Source organism: Athene noctua, chromosome 4, assembly GCF_965140245.1.
Source record: "Athene noctua chromosome 4, bAthNoc1.hap1.1, whole genome shotgun sequence".
Lineage (NCBI taxonomy): Eukaryota > Metazoa > Chordata > Aves > Strigiformes > Strigidae > Athene > Athene noctua.
The window spans coordinates 55,643,854-55,665,592 of NC_134040.1; the positions used below are offsets into that span (position 1 = coordinate 55,643,854).

At 40.2% G+C, this 21,739-nt stretch overlaps 1 protein-coding gene across 1 annotated transcript in view; it reads right to left on the reverse strand.

Annotated features, from left to right (window-relative positions):
• Window positions 1-16,670, reverse strand: part of CENPC (centromere protein C) — a 29,826-nt gene extending 13,156 nt beyond the window's left edge. Inside the window, exons 1-14 of the mRNA XM_074905405.1 lie at window positions 16,562-16,670; window positions 14,825-14,871; window positions 13,572-13,633; window positions 13,119-13,243; window positions 12,005-12,095; window positions 11,695-11,914; window positions 10,685-10,888; window positions 8,738-9,117; window positions 7,233-8,082; window positions 6,884-6,922; window positions 5,572-5,645; window positions 4,640-4,708; window positions 3,225-3,329; window positions 2,332-2,430 (exon numbers count right to left, since the gene is read on the reverse strand). Of these exons, the coding sequence (XP_074761506.1) occupies window positions 2,332-2,430; window positions 3,225-3,329; window positions 4,640-4,708; window positions 5,572-5,645; window positions 6,884-6,922; window positions 7,233-8,082; window positions 8,738-9,117; window positions 10,685-10,888; window positions 11,695-11,914; window positions 12,005-12,095; window positions 13,119-13,243; window positions 13,572-13,633; window positions 14,825-14,871; window positions 16,562-16,576 (2,380 nt within the window). The 5' untranslated portion in view covers window positions 16,577-16,670. The remainder of the gene's footprint in view (window positions 1-2,331; window positions 2,431-3,224; window positions 3,330-4,639; window positions 4,709-5,571; window positions 5,646-6,883; window positions 6,923-7,232; window positions 8,083-8,737; window positions 9,118-10,684; window positions 10,889-11,694; window positions 11,915-12,004; window positions 12,096-13,118; window positions 13,244-13,571; window positions 13,634-14,824; window positions 14,872-16,561) is intronic.
• Between the last annotated feature and the right edge of the window lie 5,069 nt (window positions 16,671-21,739).

Sequence of the window (21,739 nt, forward strand, 5' to 3'; positions counted from 1 at the left end):
TCTGTGCCTAATAGATGCTAAATCCTAAAGAATCTTCCAGGGGAATGCCAACTATTTATCCTGTGCTATTAATGACAGTATTTACCCAAAAGTATCTGTGTTTTAAGAGAAGTGCTTTTCTAGCAACAGATGCTGAGAGGATATTAAGAGAGGATATAAAATACATGATGAAGTATGAAGAACAAGTTTTTTCCTTTCACTTTCTGTTGATGGGCACCAGGAGACTTATGAGATAAAGTGTTCAAAAGAATAAGCACATGTTCAATTTTCCTTTTCTCAAGAAATACCATTACAGGAATCTCACTGAAAGTTGTAAATTGGAGAACTATTTCTATAATAAAAAGGATTTTTCCAGAGAAGGAAATAGCCTAAGAGTTGATGAAAACCTTACGCTTTTCAAATAGAGACACTAGAGAATGTTCACAGCAGAATAAATATCCCAAAGCTCTCCTGCAGAACTCCCTTAAGCAGACAATTTCAGCTCCACAGTGCACAGGGAATTTCTTTAAATGCAGTCAGAACACGGATGTTAAAGACAAGCTATAGCACTTTATATGCATTTGTGGCTGCTTAAATACTCTTAGGTCAAGACAGTCAGGAGTAGAAAGTTACTGTGTTTGAAATAGCTTTGTTCCAACATAACCATCTCTATAAGAAGCAGCAGCAACAGGTGCAACTTCATAGTTATAACCACAAAATTTTATCATATCAATACAATTTAGGAATTTGTCCTAGAAGTTCTATTCAGCTGATAGTCCTTATATGCATCACTTAAAATTCAAGGCTGCTAGCAAAATATTATCTCTCAGGATGAATGTCTGTTGAAGAGAAATCCATCACTTCTGGAAGACAGTTCAAATGTGCCTAAAGCAACGAATAATTCATGTAAGATACAGTATGAACAGTCACTACCAGCTCAGGTTTACATGGGAAAATTATATTAAAACATAAATGGTACTTAGATCCAAGTTTCATCTCCAATCAGTGACCAAAAGCAGGTACCCCTTCTAACCCCCAAAACGCTTCTATGGAATGGTTGCATCTCTAACATGGAGCTCACACCTTACCGAGTTCTCGCCTCGAATCTACATGAATATTTTTATCCACAGTATTCTGGGGCAGGGAGCACACAGTGAGAACCACCTTACTGTCTGAAAAACCCAGCTCCCGCCATCTTCCTTGCATACCTTCTAGTTCTTGTATGTAAAACCAAACAAGAACCCAACAAACCAAACCACAATTTGTTTCTATTCCCCTTCTCCATGTCACTCATGATTCTACAGATCTTTCTCATGCCTCTGCAGTACTCTCTTAAGGGCTGAGTAGCCTTCACCACGTAGTTGCTTCTTGGACAGAAGTCCTTCTACGTTTTTGACAAGATTTCTCTCAACCTTCTCTAGTCCTACTACTTTCTTTTTGCGGCAAGGAATAAAATTTACATGCAACACTAGAAAATCAGAAATTTGTACAGACATTGATTGTTCCTCCCTATTTCTCTAATGATTATTTCAGCCCTGACTTGTTTCATAACTGTGTCAGAACCACACGATATTTTCCATATTTGTTAGCATATGTTTTATTTGTTCTCTAACTTCACACAGAAACATTTCAGTCTCAAACAAAAACTCTAGACAGTCCCTATAAAGAAAAGTTCTTTAGCATCAAAATGTCTTCCACAGGGAGCACAGCAAAAATCATTTAGCTTCTGGACTTTATCTCCTTTCTCTGAGCACTACCTACAGATTATTACCCACTGGCCACAGAGGCTCTAGCAAAACTTCCTATTCCTGCTTAAATATTGATTTATTGCCCACTTTTAACCATTTTATGCACTGTTCTTAAAGCTCTCTCTTCACCTACCTTATGTTTTTGTATTTAACATACATTAGCTTAAAACTGTACTGAGACCATATGCTGCCTTTTCAGATGTGATATTACAGGTATCAGCAAAATGACAAGAAGTTTTTATACTTTAACTGTGCATTATGAAACTAAACACACTAGCATCATTAACCAGTGAGCTGAACAAGTAGTACAGCTTATTTTCAACCCCTGCTTTAAAGGCATCACAACACTTCTGGATACGTCCTGTATCTCTTCCTTTCTAATGCTGAGAAGTTAAAATTTTTACAAGATTATACAGCATTGTTATAGATACACAATAAGAATAGGTTTTTCCACATCTGATTACATTAACACTTTTCATTATAAAATTATTTTCACCCAGAGAAATCAACTTTTTGCAGGAGAAAAATCTTACAGCAACAGAGTATTTGATTACAGTTTGGTTTTTTAATGTATCAAAAGAAAAAAAAAAGTCTGTGTTCATACTTGTTTCATCTCGTTTCTGCTTGTGACCACCATTCCTTTGTTTAATGTTCCAGAAAGTTTCTGCTTCTGGACACACTATTCCAGTAATCACAAGCCCTCCTGGAACAAAAGAAAGTTAAACCAAGTTTACTAAACTCATAATAATTTTACAAGAATGCAGACTTGCACAACCACAAGCATTTCAGTTGAGAATATACTTTCTTGTTGCTGAACTTTTCAGATAGCTTTAGAAAGCCTGAACAAACCAAAAAAGCTTTTCAACATCAAGTATTTTGGAGTACAATGCAACTTGAGATTTTTGAAAAGAAATTGATCATATTTCAGACATAGAACATTTCAGAAAGTCATGACATGAGAGTCAATTTCTAAGACAAAATATCTATTTTAGGGACACAAGGAAATACTATTTTCAAGGAGACTAATTAATTAGGAAAGGACCAATTGAGGCTAACTTGTCAGAAAAAAAATCCCTGTGAACAAGATATATGCTATCATTTACTAAATTTAGCACTGAGACTGGATAAAATATTATAATATCTGCTCTGGAGAACAATCCCCACACAAAGACAAATCCTCTTTTTCCAGTATTATACAGAATCTTTGATGTAATAAACCTACTAGCACAGAGAAACCATTTTGCTCTTCCCTAAACAGTTAAGGCAAGGGTACTTAACATGCTCTGCTGATACCATTTCTAGCTGGCATAGTAGTATCAGAAGAGAAAAAGACTACACAGAAAGATAACTAAATAGCTGGAGACCATAAATGATCTATTTTTTTTAAAAATTACCAAATACTAAGTGTCTCAAAGCTTTCACGGCACAAAATCAACCCACAGATTTCTCTTTACTGCCCTATCAGGCAAAAGCAAACAGGTGTTTTGGAAGAAATACCTGAAGGCCTCATTGTATAGTTTACACGCTCGCCTCGCCAATATTCCAGCGGTCGTAGTCGTATCCTCTTTGTTCGACGAACATTAGGTGTGTTGGAAGGCATTACTAATTTAAAGGATGAAATCATTCACAGTAAGTATGAAAGGAAAACTCAGAAATTGAAAGCATTAAATATCCTTTACTGTGGTTCAGGGCGTCAGCACTTCCCAGCTGATACGTATATGACATTGCTATCATGACAGGAAAAGGGAATCAAGTATTGCCAAAAGCCTTTTGCACACACCTGTATTCACTCTCCTTTTTCTTAAATAGTCACCATGCTGACTTTACATTAGATTTCATTCTATGTATCTTAGTGAATCACTGAGATACAGACATTAGGGGCTCAAACACAAGGAGCAGCAACCATGCTACAGCTGTGAAGACAAAGCTCTCAACAAAGACTGAGAACCCTGCCCTAAATCCAAGGGATTTCATTAGCAACAGTGAAAAGGCACTGCCTTGGTTATGGCAAGAGGAGAGTAACAGAGACTGCAAAAGCAGCCCATCCTCTTTTAGATTCTTAAGTCCCACCTCCAAGGTCCAGAAGAGCAGCACTTTTGCCAATAAAAACCCCCCACACTTACAAGACTTCTCAGATACATATCTTCAGACTTACTCATTACAAAGTCTCAGCTTCCAATTCTTCTAAGCTGCCATATATGAATACAGTAAGATTCGATATTTCGGTGTTTGTAAGAAAGAATAAAAGCCTCTTAAGAGTTGAGAGCGAATAAGTCAAGAATATTTAAGTGCTAAAATTAAAAATGGTAAATAAAAAAACCTTGCTGAAACAGTTTTTGAAGGTAGACAACTATAGTGTTGTGCACAAAATTATAATGAAGGAAATAAAAAGCAATAAAAACAGACTAGTATGGGACTACTATCAACTGCATGCCCATTGTTCCATTCTGTCCAGTCTCAGTCGACGTTACATGTCAAAGGAACATGACAGCACTACTAAGAAGAGCAAGTTTAAGTTTTTTTCAGATCATGTGGGATGGGTTTTTTTCTTTCTAAACATCTGCCTGTACCAATGAGACACTGAAGCAAATGATTGCTAGTTAGGAATCTCAGGTCTGAAATTCATCAATTGCCCCTCTACTCAATCATCAGGCAGAATGGAACAAGAAGGCAGGTTATTTGCAACCTCAGTTACACTGTGTAAAACTACTTCAAACTCATACTGTTCTCACTGAACTGTAAGCAGTGTCTTGACTCAACATTAAATGAAAAATGGAAATGGAACTAACAACCTTATCTGTTAATAGTTACTAATATATGAATCCATTTCTAGGTGTCTTCCTGCGCCTTCTTCAGCAAAGTTGTTATCAAGTTGGAAATGCATTTATATTAAGACATTTTAAGAGTCTTACCTATTTTATGCTTTACTCCGTGGTCTGACAACAGATATCTTACTTGAGAATTTGAGTCTTCAGAACTATCTGAAAATACATTCAGAAAACCACCACTATAGGCATTTACATACCCACTAGAAGCAACCAAATGTAATATAAGCAGAAGTCCCAATGCGTTTCCACTTTTTCTGTTAAACATATACAAAACCTGATGCAGATAAACAGTGTATGTAGTAAATTTATGAACAGTGTAAGCTTGAAAATTACATGGAAACCCTCCTCAGACCCATCCCTCTGATAAAACAAGCACTGGCAAATTATAACTATACATATAATTTTATTGATCAAAGTGCAAGGTCATTCAGCTTTATACCACTCAAGCCTAACTTTAGAACAAACTTCTTACCAGAACACACACAGAACCAGGTCTCTGAATAAAGCACTACATGAGCTAACAGTAACAACTGGCTCTAAAACACTAACAAAAAGACTTTCTATCCTTGGGGCTCATATTCATTATGACAACTTGTGCAACTTGTGTAGGGAAGCTTAAAAGAACAGCAAAATATTTTTAGGTGATCAGGCCACGATTCCACAAGGCTGTACAAGTTGGCTTAGGGTGGCCTGAAGTGATCATATATAGAACCATCACACAGCAACACACCAAACTGGTACAAACTGAATCAAAAACATTTGTTCAAAGTCTTTTTGAAAAACTTTATCCTGGTAGGCTTGATGCCAAAGCATGTAGTGCTTGTTGTTCCAAAGCTAACACAATGTAGAGCTGGCATACTATAACATGCACTTGGGCAGAAATGTGACCACAGACAATACAATCTGCATTTCTTATTCTGGACGAGCAGAATGTAACAGAAATTACCGTACCATCAGTTACAGCTTACAAGATGCTTATACATAAAGTGCAAGAAAATACCAACTTTAAACATTACCTGAAGATGTATTATCCTGTTCACAAGACTTACCACTGGAAGCACAGTTATCACAATGTTCCACAGCAGGCCCACTTGAAAGGAGGAAAAAAAAAATACAGCTGCTTGAATACATTACATGTCAAAGGAACATGACAGCACTACCAAGAATAGCAAGTTTAAGTTTTTTTCAGATCATGTGGGGTGGGTTTTTTTCCTTCTAAACATCTGCCTGTACCAATGATACACTGAAGCAAATAATTGCTAGTCAGGAATCTCAGGTCTGAAATTCATCAATTGCCCCTCTACTCAATCATCAGGCAGACTGACTAGTATTCACATGTTCTCTCCAAACAGGTTTCCTAAAAATCTTGTAACTTATTTTTTTCTCCCTTCCAGAAGAACAGACCTTCTCTCCTCTGTAGCATTGCCTTTCAAACAATTTTCCACAGACCATGATTATAGAAGTTCTTTAAAGAAATGTTTTGCATACTGTAGGGAAAGGACTGTAAAACAGTTTGCAACTGTAATTTGTAATATGTATTCTGTCATAAAATTTCCCCCATAAAATAACAATTATTAACATGCATGTAACTCAATCAGAGATCCTCTAGCAATCAAATCACTTATAACAGGACTTCTCTTACAGTCTCAGCATTAGTACCGCTAAACCTTCCTCCTTCTCCCCTCTATGGCTGTGCTTCACTGCTTTTACCATGCCAATGAAGTTCAGCCGTGATCCACCTGAACTCCAGAAGATATATTTCAGTGCTAGATTAGCAAACCTGCACTTCTCTAGTTAAGTCTGCAGCAGGCTCACTTATAATAAAAAAATAGAATTTTCAGAAGAACTACAACATAAGAATTTAATAAATTCACAACTGCCATTCCTGGTTGCTTTGTTATTAAGTTCCCAATCCCGTGACAGTGAAGATACCTGTATATCTATGTGCACAAACAAGAATTTGGATTGTAGATACAATTGTAGATACAGTGTATAGACTATGTAACTGGTGCAGCTGTTTGGTTCTAGGAGTACTGGTATTTCTGTTCAAAAATCACACACTAATGTGGAAGAAAGCCTCAAAGGAAAAATATTCCCAAAGGCAAGAAACTTACTATGACCCCTTAGTCATGACAAGAAGAATTTTATTAGTTTATTAACAGCACTAGAACAGTATTTAAACATCTCAGGCATGAATCATGATCCCTTTTCCACTATGTTCTTTGCTAGTAGAACACAGAATGCAGTAGTAGTACCAAACAGCTGTTCTGGCTCAGTGGGGCAGAAGTGGAATTAAATGCAAGTTTTACAGACAACTCAGGAAATTACCTTCCATGGTACGTAGCCTTCTCAGTTGCAAAGAAATCTCTAGAAAATAAAAAATTATTATTATTACATTTACTGTTAACTCAATTTTACTTACTGAAAGAAACCTGTAGGTCAATAATTTTAAGACTTGAACAGAAACATTAAAAAATACATTTTTAAAGAAAAAATTAAAAAGCAATGCAAAAAACAATGATTAGAAATTCACCACTTGGTTTCTCTATTGGCTATTCAACCAGTCTGAAACTGTCACATAGGTCAGCTGGGCCATTACTGCTTAGGAGTTAAGAAGATGTGCTTCATTATCTACCAAGTTATACCATAGTTGTAAAGAATTACATAAAAAGCTTACTGTAGTCCATGTTGTGTGTTATGTTTTCTTTTATTACTTTTTATTTTCATGTCTGATGACTTCTTTTCTTCTCTTGCCATGTCCTGTACAGAACAGCTGTCAGAATCCTTTTGAAACACAGTGCCCTCAGGGTTTGTGCAAACACCTTTACTGGTTCTGCGATTAATCATTTTGGGTCTCTTCCCTGAAGACTTAGCTGACAATCGTTTCTTTTCAGAATTCTTCACACTGTCTGTGAGATGATGCAGTGCTTTCACAGGAGTTTTGTTACTTGCACCATCAAGTGACTCCAAAGTGTGCAATACATTTTTAGGCTTTTCAGACTTAGCCAACTTTGGACTCACCATAGTCTGTAACTTCTGATGCAGGGGTGAGGAAAACACTTCATTCAATTTTACAGGCTCTTTTCCAAACTCTTCTTCACCAGGCTGACTGTCAGAACTCTCCTCTCTTTGTAACTGAGGCTTTTTATTACTACTTTTCTTGCCAGATTTTTTCAGCTTCTTCCTTGGACTTTCTGCCAGTCTCTTAGCTACTCTATCTTTTGGAAGTTTCTGCTTAGCAGTTTGTTTCTTGTGAACTAAACTCTGAGAAGCTTTTGAAGCCGACTGCAGATAGCTGGGAGACTTGAGATTCTTTCTTGGAGACACAGACTGCTCTTGCTCGTGTCCAGACGAGGGCATAAGCAAATCCTCACTTGGCATCACCATTGTTTTACATTGTCCTGCATCAGATGCTTTTCTTTTCAATCCAGACCGTGTCGACATCAGTCCTTCAGCTTTTCGTTTCCAAGACAAGTCCTTTGTCTGGTTTGGAGAGCCTTGCATAAATGCATCCTTCTTAGTCTTTCCTATCAATACACAAAACACTTGGACATTAATATCTTTTCCTGTTAATCCTGAAGATACATCTTGACATCTGAATGCATAAAAATAAACCAAAGAATCAAAAAAAAAGCCAAAATGAATTCATAAAAACAGATTTTGCCCTGATGGTTAAAAGAAGGCTTTTTCTGAACTGTAGTCCATGAAAAATTTTTGGTGTACTTCCAGCATTTCCTAGCAGAAAAAAAAGGGGAGAAATGCTACATTCAATTGTCTTTCCAGTTTTCAGTGCTTCCTGCTACAAAACCCTTCTCAAATAATTCCTAAAAACAGATCCCCTCTAGTTCAAAGCACATATCTTAGCCTCCTTACAGAGAGAGAAGCAAAACCTTGTAGGTACCTACCTTCTTTGTCTGCTTATAAGACAACACTGCTAACTTAATTTTTAATGTCCTAACAGGAAGGGCTAGGAAGAACAAAAAAAAATTTTAAAAGAGTGAAAGTGAAGACACTGTCTCCCTGCCTTATGTACACCCAAGCCTAACTGCGCAACTGAAACATCAATTAAGTATCCATTAATGTTTCTCATGTACTTTACCCTAATTTCCCAATAAACCACCACAAAAAACCACAGTTATATGACCTGGAAGGAGACGTCTGAAGATCTGTTAAATAACTTACCCTTATGAGTACTGTTTTTCTTTTGAGATTTAAGGACCTTTCCTTCACTGTTAGAGACTGGATCTGATTCTGATGTTTGTCTGAAGTCTTGTACTCTGACATCCAAATCATCCCTTTTCTGTTCAGTAAGTGCTTCAACCTGTACTTTTCTGTTCTTGCCCTTCTTACTCCCTGTCTTCTCTTTTTCAGAAGGCTGAGATTTAGAAACAGAAGCTGCAGAGCCATCTTGTTTAGATTTTTTGTTCTTATGGGGTATTGAAAACCAAGAACCAACAGATACATCATCTGATTCATCAATTAAAAAGTCACAATCATTTTCTATTTCTGTATCTTTATCTTTTACAGGAGGCGGTGATGGTGGCGATATCGAGACTGAATACCTAAAGGAGAAACAAAGTATTCACATCATTTGGGGGGCAAAAACTTTTGACTTTTAATCTTGCAAATCTAGTGGTGACTCTAGAACACCTAAACACGCTAGAGGACATTCCTCAGAAGAATTATAAAGTTCATCATTCATTGCCCTTTGGTTTCCAAAAAACCCACAAGGCCTGCTTCTCCTTGCTTGGGCCTCATATTCACACCGCATTTCTCAGATGCTGGATGGTCAACTTACTATCTAACCGGTCAGATCCATATTAGCTCTGAAGACTACTTGATCACTGTTAACTTCAGAATCATGTAAGATTTTACTGAATCCTCCAACCCACCTAGAAAAACATCTCAGGTTCAATCTGAAACACTACTCAGGTGTGGTGGGTTAAGCCCAAATGGCAACAAAGCACCACGCAGCTGCTCACTTGGTGGGATGGGGAGGAGAAAATATAACAAAAGGGTTGAGACAAGGACAGGGAGGGACCACTCACTAATTATGGTCATGGGCAAAACAGACTTGACTTGGAGAAAAAACACCTATTTCATTTGTTACCAATCAAATCAGAGCAGGATAATGAGAAATAAAATCAAATCAAATCTTAAAAACACCTTTCCCCACCCCTCCATTCTTCCTGCGCTCAGCTTTGCTCCTGATCTCTCTACCTTCTCCCTCACAGCAGTGCAGGAGGCAGGGGACAGGGGTTGCGGTCAGTTCACCACATGTTGTTTCTGCTGCTCCTTCCTCCTCAGGGAAGCATTCCTCCCCTGCCCCAGTGTGGGGTCCCTCCACAGGAGACAGTTCTCCATGAACTTCTCTGACATGGGTCATTCCCACAGGGCTGCTGCTCTTCCTGATCTGCTCCAGCGTGGGTCCCTGGGACAGGCTGCAGTCCTCACAGGTACAGACAGCTCCAGCGTGGGCTTCCCAGACTCCCAGCCTTCTTTGGGTGCAGCCACCTGCTCCAGCGTGGGGTCCTCCACAGGCTGAAGGTGGGCATCTGCTCCACCATGGACCTCCGCAAGCTGCAGGGGCACAGCCTGCCCTCTCACAATGTGCTGCAGGGAAGTCTCTGCTCTGGCACACCTCCTTCTCCTCCTTCTGCATTGACCTTGTGACTTCAGAGCTGTTTCTCTCATATCCCACGCCTCTCTTTCTGCAGGTTTTCCCCTCTTAAATGTGTTATCTCAGAGGTGTAGCCACTGTTGCTAATTGGTTCAGCCTTGGCCAGAGGCAGGTCCAACTTGGAGCCAAGGAGCTTCAAGAAGCTTCTCAGAGAGGCCACCTCTGTAGCCCCCCTCCCTCGCTACCACCCCCCCACCCCCCCCCAAACCCAATACAGCTACATACTACTGCACTAAGCAGAAAACAGCAATAGCACTGTTAAATCCTAACAGCACAAACCTTTGAAACAACTATTCAAACCCTTTCTCAAGTGGCATTTTTCAGTAATGTTGGACGATCCCAAAACATTCTCTCAGACGGTGTTTATAGATAAAAGGATGCTGTTCCAGTACTCAGGACTGGGTTGTTTTACAAGCAAGTTATGTTCCACATTAAGCCTTAAAACAAACCTTTTTACAAGCGTTCCTTTTGTTACAGCTGCTAAGACGACCGAAGAGAAAGACTTCTCTATCTGCACAGAAGACTTAGCAGTACATTCTGTTCCTTGCGTGAGAAAAATCTGCTTATCTCTCCCAGTCTGAGGTCCTTCCAAATTTTCAACTTCCTTGTGGCTCTTCACTGCAGCAGGAGTATTTTGGTCATCAAAATGTAATCTGTGAACAGCATTCAAATTCAATGCTATGAATCCTGACTGCACATTAAAGTATTGTGTGGATGGACAGATGCTCTCATTTTCTCCTGCTGACAGTGACTCTCTTCTTATGAATGAGGTTCCATTTGATCAAAGCAAGGGCTACTCAGCAAGACAAATTCCTAATTTTACAAGAACATTCTTCCGAAATAGTCATACCCTAGGTGCACTTTCTTTCCAATCTCACTCCATCAATGGGAGTCAACGGGATCAGTGTCAGTCCCTCTCTATGATCTACCCCAGAGATTCAGTCCTCCAAGAAAGCAGAACTGTGGCTGGAACCATGGGTCACTAGTGCAGCTGGGCTTCAGATTTTCCCAAGAAGGGATAATGATCTGAAGTTGTTCTACTTCATATAAAACATCTGTATATTCAGAGCGAGAGGCATGATGTCTGCTCATCTCTGCTTCAACAAAATTTTTGTTAACTTTTAAGGTCTACACTGTCAATAGAATTCACTGAAAAAGTCTAGACTGTCTGAGAAGCTGGTAATTTGGGGCACTTTCCTGCAAAAGAGGAGTTCAAACCTATTCTGACAGGGGCCCTGCACTTTAGGGAACTAACCGTTAGCACCAAAATACTTAGTAAAAAGCAATTCTGTTGTTTCTAAACCCAGATATGGAAATTTTCTAAAAAGCTTGGAATTATTTTTTATGAGTTCACAATCCAAACTCATAGATGACTGAAACCACCATGTTAATTTACCCTGAGGACAGGCAGGGGAACAACAGGGGATATGACACCACCACAACATTCAGCTCTACTCACGTATGCACAGGAGAACTATTTGCTTCCTCCACAAGAAGAGGCGATTCAACAGACTCATGATCATCGTCAGGGTCCAAAACCAAAGCGGGACTTTTGCACAGTGCTTCAACGTCTTTCAATATAGTATTTGTTTCTCTTTTAGACACAGGAGACTTTGTTTTTTTAGAATCAGCTATATAATCATGTGTTGCAGGCTTCAGGGGTAACTCGTGTGAACATCCTGCCATATATATAGAATAGGTTATTTCTTCTACTCAAGCCCAAGGAATAGTTACCCAAAAAAACTTAATTCAATACCAGTGCTACCAACCTGTGCTGATGACCGGTTTTAGTGCTGATGCAGGGGAGGACTCTGCAGAATCACAGGCTTTTTTCACAGAGTTAGTTAACTCTGTCTTTAGCTGTCAGAGTCAATAATGAATAATGAGACAAAGTAAAATATTTGATAAAGGAGCATTATTTTGACAGGAATATAAATTTCTATAGAACACAATATAACTTCCTTTCCTTAATTCTTACTCATTTGCAGCACAGTTGTATTTTAACTAAACACTTCAATTTTCTATCACATTAGACTTTCTAAAACAAACTGTAAATTTCAAACAACAGGTAAAATTGTGTACAGTAAAAATCAATTTGCAGCTCTGAACAAATATCTTGCTAGTCCACAGGCAAGCTTTTTATTCTTTTCATTAGAATGAATGAATTTAAACAATTTAATTCACCTTTATTAAGTCAGGTTGAGGTTTTGCAAGACTTATTTTGAGATTATACAGTATTCTAACATCAGACTAAAGTAAACAAACATCATTATAAAGGATACCTGTTCTCGACACCACCATTAAGAGAATATCCTATTTTTACAAAAAACTACTAGAATCAAAATATTAAAACTGAATATATGAACTAGATTATTGGCATCATTCTCTCAGACAGCACATTAATAGGTCCTTCAACATGTTTCCACTCTTCAGCAGAGTTACAGATATACAAAGTTATTGTACAGATAACCTTATCAGGAGTTGGCAAGCTGCCTTTACACAAGAATCATCTTTCAATTTTACTGTCCATTTATCTGGTAAAGTGACTGAAACCAACCCCAATGGAGTCCAACAGCCCCAGTTATAAGGCAGCGTGCTTCAACCTGAGACCATAAGAATTTAACTATCCTTGACAAAAAGCTGAAAAAACTTTCATTAGCAAACCCCCAAGAAAATAATCTATGAAATAAATCTAATTATAAAATATTTACTATTAGAGCACAAGAAACTAAAAAACCCCCAAACATTACCAACAACTATTACAGAAGGTTAAATTATAGCCTATCTACTAATACAAGTGACATATGGAGCTTACTCATTCACCACTCATGCAGAACTTATGGAACTAAACTTGTACCCAAGTGAAACTGTACCCAGTGATACACTGTGACACTGCCACAGCTGACTTACCCTTTGCCTCTGTACTGAAGCTCTCCTCTCATTTCTGACAATAGGAGTTGAACAACAGGTTGCACTTGGAGAGCTTATTGTAAGATCACTGTCACAATCTATAAAATAAAAAAACATAAATAAGGGATTCTTGGAATTGTCCAGGTTTCATTTATTTTAACAAGCTGCTATGGCTTGTTAAGGTCATGTAAATTGAAACATGAAAGAAATCAGCTACTCAGGAAAAAGATCCCTTTATAAAACAGCTTAGACACAGTTTTAAGCGGCTGGGAAGGGGGTGCTTTTAAGGGCTGTGAGAAAGACTTTATTTTTATCCATTTTATCTCGGTTTTTATTTCTATTTATTTACCACTAAACACAATACAAGGAAAAAATGCATTTTTTCTTTAACCAGCAAATTAAGCAAAATACCAAATAAAAGCTTACTTTCAAAACAATCCTGTATGACTTTCAGTATGTTTTGACCTGGCTGTACATCAATCTTATTTCTAGAAGAAAGAGGGGAAAAAAATATTTTCAATCAAAAATATTAAATGTTCCTGTCCCAGCAATATAAAAGTAGTAAAGTTCTAGCTACTTACTATTTTAGATTATTATTTCCACTAGTCCCAACTTTAATATATTTTACCTACCATTTCCATGGACAGTTATCTGCCAAGAAACTTGCCTAAATAAGGATTCCAGGAGAAAAAACCCCACTGTCACAGAATATGATGAGACTATAGAAATCTCTCTGCATAAAATAAAACATACAACTACTGCAACAGCCCTCAGCTAAAAGAACTTTGGGATGAATAGAGATTCTCATTTGAAATAAATAAATATTTTAAAAATCATTCCTCAAGTAATGCTGCCTGCACAGCGATCCAGTCTCAGGAGACCCAGAAATTAAATGTGTAGGCTGCACATCTAACCCTTCATACAAGGAGTCACCCTCTGCTTCTTTTTCTACTGCTTATCCACTGTTATTCTGTGCTTCTACAAAAGTTTCAGCAGCAAGAATTGGCTTGAGGTATCAAATCTGTAAACAAGCAAACAGCTCAGCTGCTTGGATTACTATTTCAAACCTCCCCAGGACAAATGAAAATAGCAGAAATGATCCACTAGCCAGACCATTTTGATCAAAACCAAAATAACAAGAGAAAAGCCATGGAGTATTTGTCTGATAATGATTATCATATGCCTTTAAAAACAGGTAATTTGGTAAGCTCATGAAATGTATGTCTATAAATGGATTCCAGTAACAAAAAGCTCATGTACTTCTGACATGCCTTTAAAGAAAGCTACAGCACTACAAATACTCAGACTCATCTCTAACATTTACCAGTAAGGGCCAAATAAGCTGCAACTCTGCGTGGACTTCATTTTCCTCCCTCCTGAAAGGGAAAATGTTTGCAGAGAATACTGCTTCTGTGCTCAGGCAGCCTACATAAGGGTAGCTTCGGTAGAGCTACACCAGTCTGCTGCCTCAGCCGAGGATTACAAAAGAAATCCTTGGTCTTCGACCCCTGGCACAATTTGTTCCTCTCACTGCTAAGAAATACAAGAAGTTTGGGAAACATCATATGATCACTTTAATAAGAGACACCCAATAGTTTTGGCATTAAGCTCTCAGACAAAAATCAACGTAAGTTTTCCAAACAATCATATCAAAGAATAAAATTTAAAATGTAAATTACCCTCCTCTATGGCAGAATCTTGCTCTGTAGTCTTTTTTAAAATGATTCTGTGAAGAAATAAGAATTAATTTTTACAAAGCATGAAGACATTTGATGGAAAAACAAATAAGCAACAAACCTCCTGTTTCTCATGTAAGCAAGCCTCAAGGATTCTCAATTTATCTGAAACTAGTGGGAGTTACTGCAGCCCTATTTTTCTTAAGACTGTAGCCACAACACTTGGAACATCCGTCCAAAATTCAGCTTTCCACAAGAACCATGAAGCATCTGTTGCATTTAAAGCCAGAAAAACTTACAGGAGACATTATATGACAGAAATGATTGAAAATCTAAGGATTTGGTTAACGTTTCTGTGATGACTACAGAAATAATCTTTTAAATAGGGAAAAGGAATGAACTACCATAAAGCAAGCTAGGACATAGCCTTACAACTCATCTGTTGCTCTGTGAGAACTGCTTCCACAGAGATTCTTACCCTGACAGGTACTGCGACCACATCTGCTGTTCCATGGAACAACTAAAGTCCCAATTAATGCCCAGCACTTCTTCACATACTTGAACTCCGAGTATAAACAAAGTCATTCGAAGAGCAGACATGACTCCAGCCACCTATTACCACAATCATAGTCGTAATAATTCAAATGACAGTATATTATCAGCGTTACTTTCCATGCCAACAAATGAAATAAAGCCTACTGAGCTGGGAACAGGCAAAGACTGTAGAGGATAAAAACAGGAAGGACAAGCCAAGAAAAATTAAATAGCTAAGCAGAGCGCAGGTTTTCACCAACGTGACAAGCAAATGTCTCCAAAAAACTCTAAACGTTTAGCTGAAAAACCATGATGACCTCTTCTTCATTTGTGTAAACTGGAATTGAGCGTATGTGTAGCGTGAAGATTATCTAGTCCTAATACTACAGAATTCAGCACATTTTCCGTAAATTTGCCACACTATTACTTTGCGCTTTATGATTCCTCATTGGATACTACTTCTGACAATAAAAATAACCAAAACTACATAAGGATTTATACACCTGCAAATCTTCAACATCAGCTTAACATGGCAGGAGGAAACTCTAGGTCACACAGAAAAAGAACAGACCAAAAGTCATCACTTTGTGTGCAGAACCATACTCCACAACAAATCAGTCACTTAAACGTCCTCCCATTGCAGCAGAGTGCAGTATAATCAAGTGTCAAGCAACCTTTCATATAAGAAAATGAAAAATTCCTGTAAGGGATCTAAAAGAGCTCTTAACATTTTTTTTACTGTTATGTTCATACCCCGCTACACATAAAGAGCTTTTAACACTTAAGCTCGCCGTCTACCTCTGGCAGACAACGGTAGGAGGAAGACTCCCGTCTAGGAGTCACCGGTTCTCCACAGGCTAACCCGCGAAGGGCAGATCTCTAGAGGCCAGCGAGAGGCGCAGCTGCACGCAGCCCAAGGCAATCGGGACTCCCAACAGACAAGCCCGCAGAGCAGAAGGGTTTGTTCCATCACCCGGCGCCGAGAGGGAGGGCAGAGCCCTAACACAGGCCCCGCTTTTCTCCGGGGGAAGGGGGAGACTGCCGCCTCCGAGCCCCGCCGCGCCGCAGGGGCGGAAGACGGCCCCGCGCGCCCGCCCCTCAGGAGCGCAGGCAGCAGAGGGCCGCGCCCCGACTCTTACGGAAGGGACCGGCCGCTGCCCCCAGCACACTCCCCCTCCTCCCGCCGCTCGCCCTGCGCGCTCTCACCAAGGCCTCCGCCATGTCGGGCCGCCGCGAGGAGGACGAAGAGCCCGGTGACAGCGGCGAGGCCCGGCCCGGCTGTCGCCCCGCGCCCCCCCCGCCGCCGCGTTCAAACCTCGGCCGCCCTCGCGCTGCGCGCGCGCGCGCACCGGCCACGCCCCCTCCCCCCGCCCCATTGGCCGGCGGCCACGGGCCGTTGTGGCGCCTGCGCAGGAGCGGGCGCTGCCGCCCCGCGCGCTCGGCTGGTCGCCGGCTCAGCGCCTCTCGTTCTCCCCGGGGAGCCATGGCGGGCGGCAGCGCCCCTTCTTCCTTTCCCTCCTTGGGAAACACCAGTTCAAATCCTCGGGTTGCTGCATCTACAGTAACCACAGCGGGTTGCATTTTTTTTTTTAAAAAAAAAACCATTAGTACAGAATCGTTTAGGATGGAAAAGACCCTTAAGATCATCATGTCCAACCATTAACCTAACACTGCCAAGTCCACCACTAAACCGTGTCTGTAACCACTACATCTACAAGTCTTTTGAATAGCTCCAGGGATGGTGACTCAACCACCTCCCTGGGCAGCCCTTCCAATGCTTGACAACCTCATTCAGTGAAGAATTTTTTCCTTGCATCCAATCTAAACCCGCACTGGTGCAATTTGAGGCCATTTCCTCCTGGTTTATCGCTCATTACTTGGGAAAAGAGACCATCATCCACCCTTCAGGTAGTTGTAGCGAGCAATAAGGTCTCACCTCAGCCTCCTTTCCTCCAGGCGGAGGAACAACCTGCAGAATGTTGAGTAAAGAACTCAACAATGAACAACTGCTTGAGAACAAAACGCCATAATATCCACAATATCTTACAGTATGTGCAAAGGACAGCCCAAAAATATAATTTTAAATGATGCTTTTTATCACACACTGGCAATGTTAAAGGAGTTTCTTCGCAACTTGAACCCTAGGCTTCCTGTGGCAGTGTCTCAGTCATTTTTTTAAAATTTTTTTTTTAAAATTATTCAGCTGATACAGCCAGAAAAAAAAACACAAACCAGCTCAAGCTGGGTGCCTCCAGAGAAGAACCCTGAAAAAAGAAATCCCTGGGCAATTATACCCTCACAGTCTGTACACCCGCCCCTCACATGTTCTTCACATGCCTTTTGGTTCAATGGAATGCCTTCTTCACCTTCTCTCATGATTGCTGCTACTGTAGACTGCATCCACAGCTGAGCTTGGGTACAGCTAAGGGCTATTGAAACATTGCCTTGAATTGTTCCAAGTGCACCACCTGATGCTCTTTTTCATTAATTTTTTCCAGCTGAGGTAGGATATCAGACACAAGACATTGGTTAGTCCCTAATGCTAATGGAGGATCTCAGTAGGTGTTCTAATTTGCTTAAGTCACTTGCGATTGCACTCAGCAAAATAAGAACACGATAAGACAGTGTATGGTCCCTCCCATTTGAGTTCCAATTTTGATTTTCAGGAAATTAAGTCCTTGTCTTCAGGCCATATATCATGTACCTGCATTTCAAGTGATGTGGGTTGATACGATTGAGCATATTTCCTTTTGTCTTCAAACCCTTTTTGTGTATATAAAATACTGGGTCAACTGTTCATCTCCATCTAAGAAGCTGGTCCTAGCAGGGTCAAAAGTCCCAGGTACAGCTAAGTGCCTGTCAAACGCTCTTTCTGCTGGTGACAACCCTAGAGGTTGGCGAGGTGTATTCCCAAAATTGCATAGCACTACTCTTAAAAATTCAGACCATTTCAAATCTACCTGACTACAAGTTTGAGAAACTATTTTTGAGAGTCCTGTTCATTCTTTCCACCTGTCCCGATGACTGCAGATGATATAGAATCTATTTAGAATCAGTATAAATAGTTACCCATTGATTACGTCCCTAACAGGCTGCTCTTGTTAATGCAGTTAATTCAGCCCCTTGGGCACTCACCAAGGGTTGTTGATTTTCCGCTTCCAGTACCTCTGAGTTTCTCACCACAGCGTAGCCTTTGTGTCATTTTTCCATTCACATACTATGACAATCTGTCGGTGAAAAGGGTTAGATCTGAGTTCTCTAGAGGCTGATCCTGCAGATCTTCCCATAGGCAGCTGGAGCGAAACACTACCTGAACGCAGTCATGATGTGCCTCACCATCAGAAGGAACGTGTGGGAAAGAGGCAAGTCAACATTAGCCTGTCAGCCCTGCGCAACTGTGGGAGAGAGGCAAGTTGACATCAGCCCTGCACAGCCTCTGAGAAACAGCTAGGCTTTGATGAGAAATAGACCTTGGGAGAAAGGTAAGAAACTGCTGAGTTGTGCCAAGGTGGCAAGGAAAAACAACAGACAGCTGCAACACTGAATTGTGGAAAAATACTGAACTGTGAGAAGTTACCGCCACACGAACAAGAAGGTGATTGGTCTGCACAGCATGTGTTAGAGTGGTTTTATGCTGATAGGAGAAAAGGTTCATAGCTGTCTAATTGCTGATTTGCCAATTATGAAGAGGTTTAATGAGAGTATAAGTATGTATTGTTGTAAGAAGAGAAAAAGAAGAATAAAGAAAGAAGATGGCCCCTGCCCTGCAGAAAGGAAAAAAGAACACTCTGACTCATTAATTTGGCCGCCACAGGAACAGGCAGTAAAATTGCTGGATTCAAAACATTACATCTTTTTAAAGTCATATTATCTGCATTCAAAATTATTAATTCGTAGCGATACGCTCTTTGTGTGGGACAGTGCTTGTGTAGCATGCTACTTAAGAATCAGTTCTACTTCATGTGGGACACACAGAGTTGTTGGGTCATCCGGGACTAATGGTCTGCCTTTTTCTGTGCTAATCGCTGTTGCTGCTATTGCTCTAACACAGGAATTACTCCCTGCCGGTACAGAACCTAGTCAAATTGAGTAATAAACCACAGGGCGGCAGTGTAGATGTAGCTTTTGAGTAATGACTCTGGTGGCTACTCCTTTGTTCTCATGCACAAATAGTTCAAAGAATTTGGAGTAATCTGGCAATCCCAGTGCTGGAGAAGAACCTAGAGTTCCTATCATAGTTTGGAAAGCCTTTTCTCTCTCTGGACCCCATCATAGAGGCTCCACTTCGTCTGCCTAGGTAGCTTCTGTCAATGACTTACCTCCTTTAGCCCTGGTATCCTGGGCCTGCAGTACCCTAATGTGCCTAAAAATCCTCACAGTTTTTTCTTTATTACTAGTTGAGGTATTTCTAAAATAGCCTGGACCTGTTCTGGGTCTACTAATCTTTGTCCTTCTTTTAATATGAATCCCAAATATTTTACTTCCTGCTGACGCAGCTGAAAGAGATGTACAGTGACCTTTTTCTGCTAGGTGGTGTAGCCCATATAAATCTTTCTCATCATGTACAAGGACCACTGATCACTGGCTCTATTGCGTAAGCCTGATACAATGCAGGCCTTGCTTTACCATTGAAAGAAGCTAAGAGATTGGTTTGAGGCAAACATCCCACCCCTGACAGGGCCAGGGGTGCCAAAGCAGCATGAAGTCAGCAAAAATCTGTGGTAACTCAGGGAGAAGCAAAGGCAGTAGGGGGAGATCATGACCACCAATTCAATTCAAGACCAAAAAACCATGTTCCCCCCACACCTGCAAGGACCATGCGTGCTAATTTACACAGCAAGCAACACTAATTTAAATATAACTAACCAATAGCAGGTGCCATGGTAATTATGGAGCAATGAGTGTAAACTTAGGTTTTTACTAAGCACGTGATAAATAGGTTGTAGTTCCTTTGTGTAACATGCTAGCTTTGTGGAATTACACCCTAACACCCATATGGAATAAACGTATATCTCAGCTCTGTGTGTGAGATTTGCTTTTGCACACCAGGTAACAAACCCTGTTTGAGGGATAACAGCAGTACATAGACAAATAGTATCTTTCAAACAATCTTCATTCATCTTTCTAGCAACTAACAGATCACCTGCATATTGTGTAAGTGATGATTTGCCTGGTAGTTTTTTCTCAGCGTTCCCAGCATTCATGAAAAAATTGTAGGAAACCCTGCAAGCACCACATAAAGGCAAATAAAAGTTGGCTGTTCTCATCTAAAGGGATACTGAAGAAAGCAGTGGCTAGATCAATCACAGTAAAATACCTTACCCAATATGGTATTTGTAAAGCATGGTAGAGGCATTGGGCACTACTGTGTGAGGAACCATTACGTGCTGGTTAACTACCCCACACATCTTGTACAAAACAGTATTCTGAGTCTCCATCTTTATCTAATATATTATTTTTTACAGGAAGTGTAGGAGTATTATATGGTGACACATGCTTTCAGAATTCCTTGGGCTAAATACTGGTATATTTGCTTCTGTATACTCTTCTCAGCTTCTTGCGGAATAGGATACCGTTTCACAGCCAGAGTGGAGGTTACTCCCTTTGTTTTTATGTTTATGGGTTGAGCTGAAACCAGTAACCCTACATCTGTGCTAGTTTTACTCCACAACTTTTTGGTATGGATTTCAACACTTCCAGTATTCTTAGCTCATTATTTGGGCTTTCAGTGACCACAGTCATTCCCATGATTATTATGTCTGTTCCTTCAGGTAGCAAGCGTAATTCTATGTCGAGATGTCTCCCTAACAGGCATGCTGGGGAGTCTCCACTAATACAAAATGATATGTGCCTGCTGGTCCAATCGGGTTACCCACATATTAAAAATTTCTAATCTTTCTGCCCTCCCCCCCCCCCAAGATCCGCAGGGTCCCCCTCCCCCAGTCACTGTGACTGAGTCCTCCCAGGGCAGTTCACCCTCATGATAGTTTCCTTCTCTTGTCCTTTTCCACAGACAGAGTGGGCATTTTCACTGTACATGTATAGAATTACCACAATAACCTACCCTTCCAGCATTCCTTCCCATTCCCCTTTTTCACCTGGTCTTAATCCAGACCCTGTATTGTTTTCTCCCTCCTTGGCCCCCATCTCTCACTGATAAATTCCTTGCTAAACCACAGCCAGTAACTTTGTGTTCTGTTTTTTGCTTTTTTCCATTCTTTAATCTGTCCAGCATTTTGCCTTTCCTCATGCCCATCATATACAAACACAGCAACACTCAAATTTTTTTGCAGTTTCTCTCCCTGCCACCCCTGCACTTCATTAAAATTCTCCAGTGTCATTCCTTCATATTTTAGCAGAGCTTGTCAGAGCAGTCACCAAAAA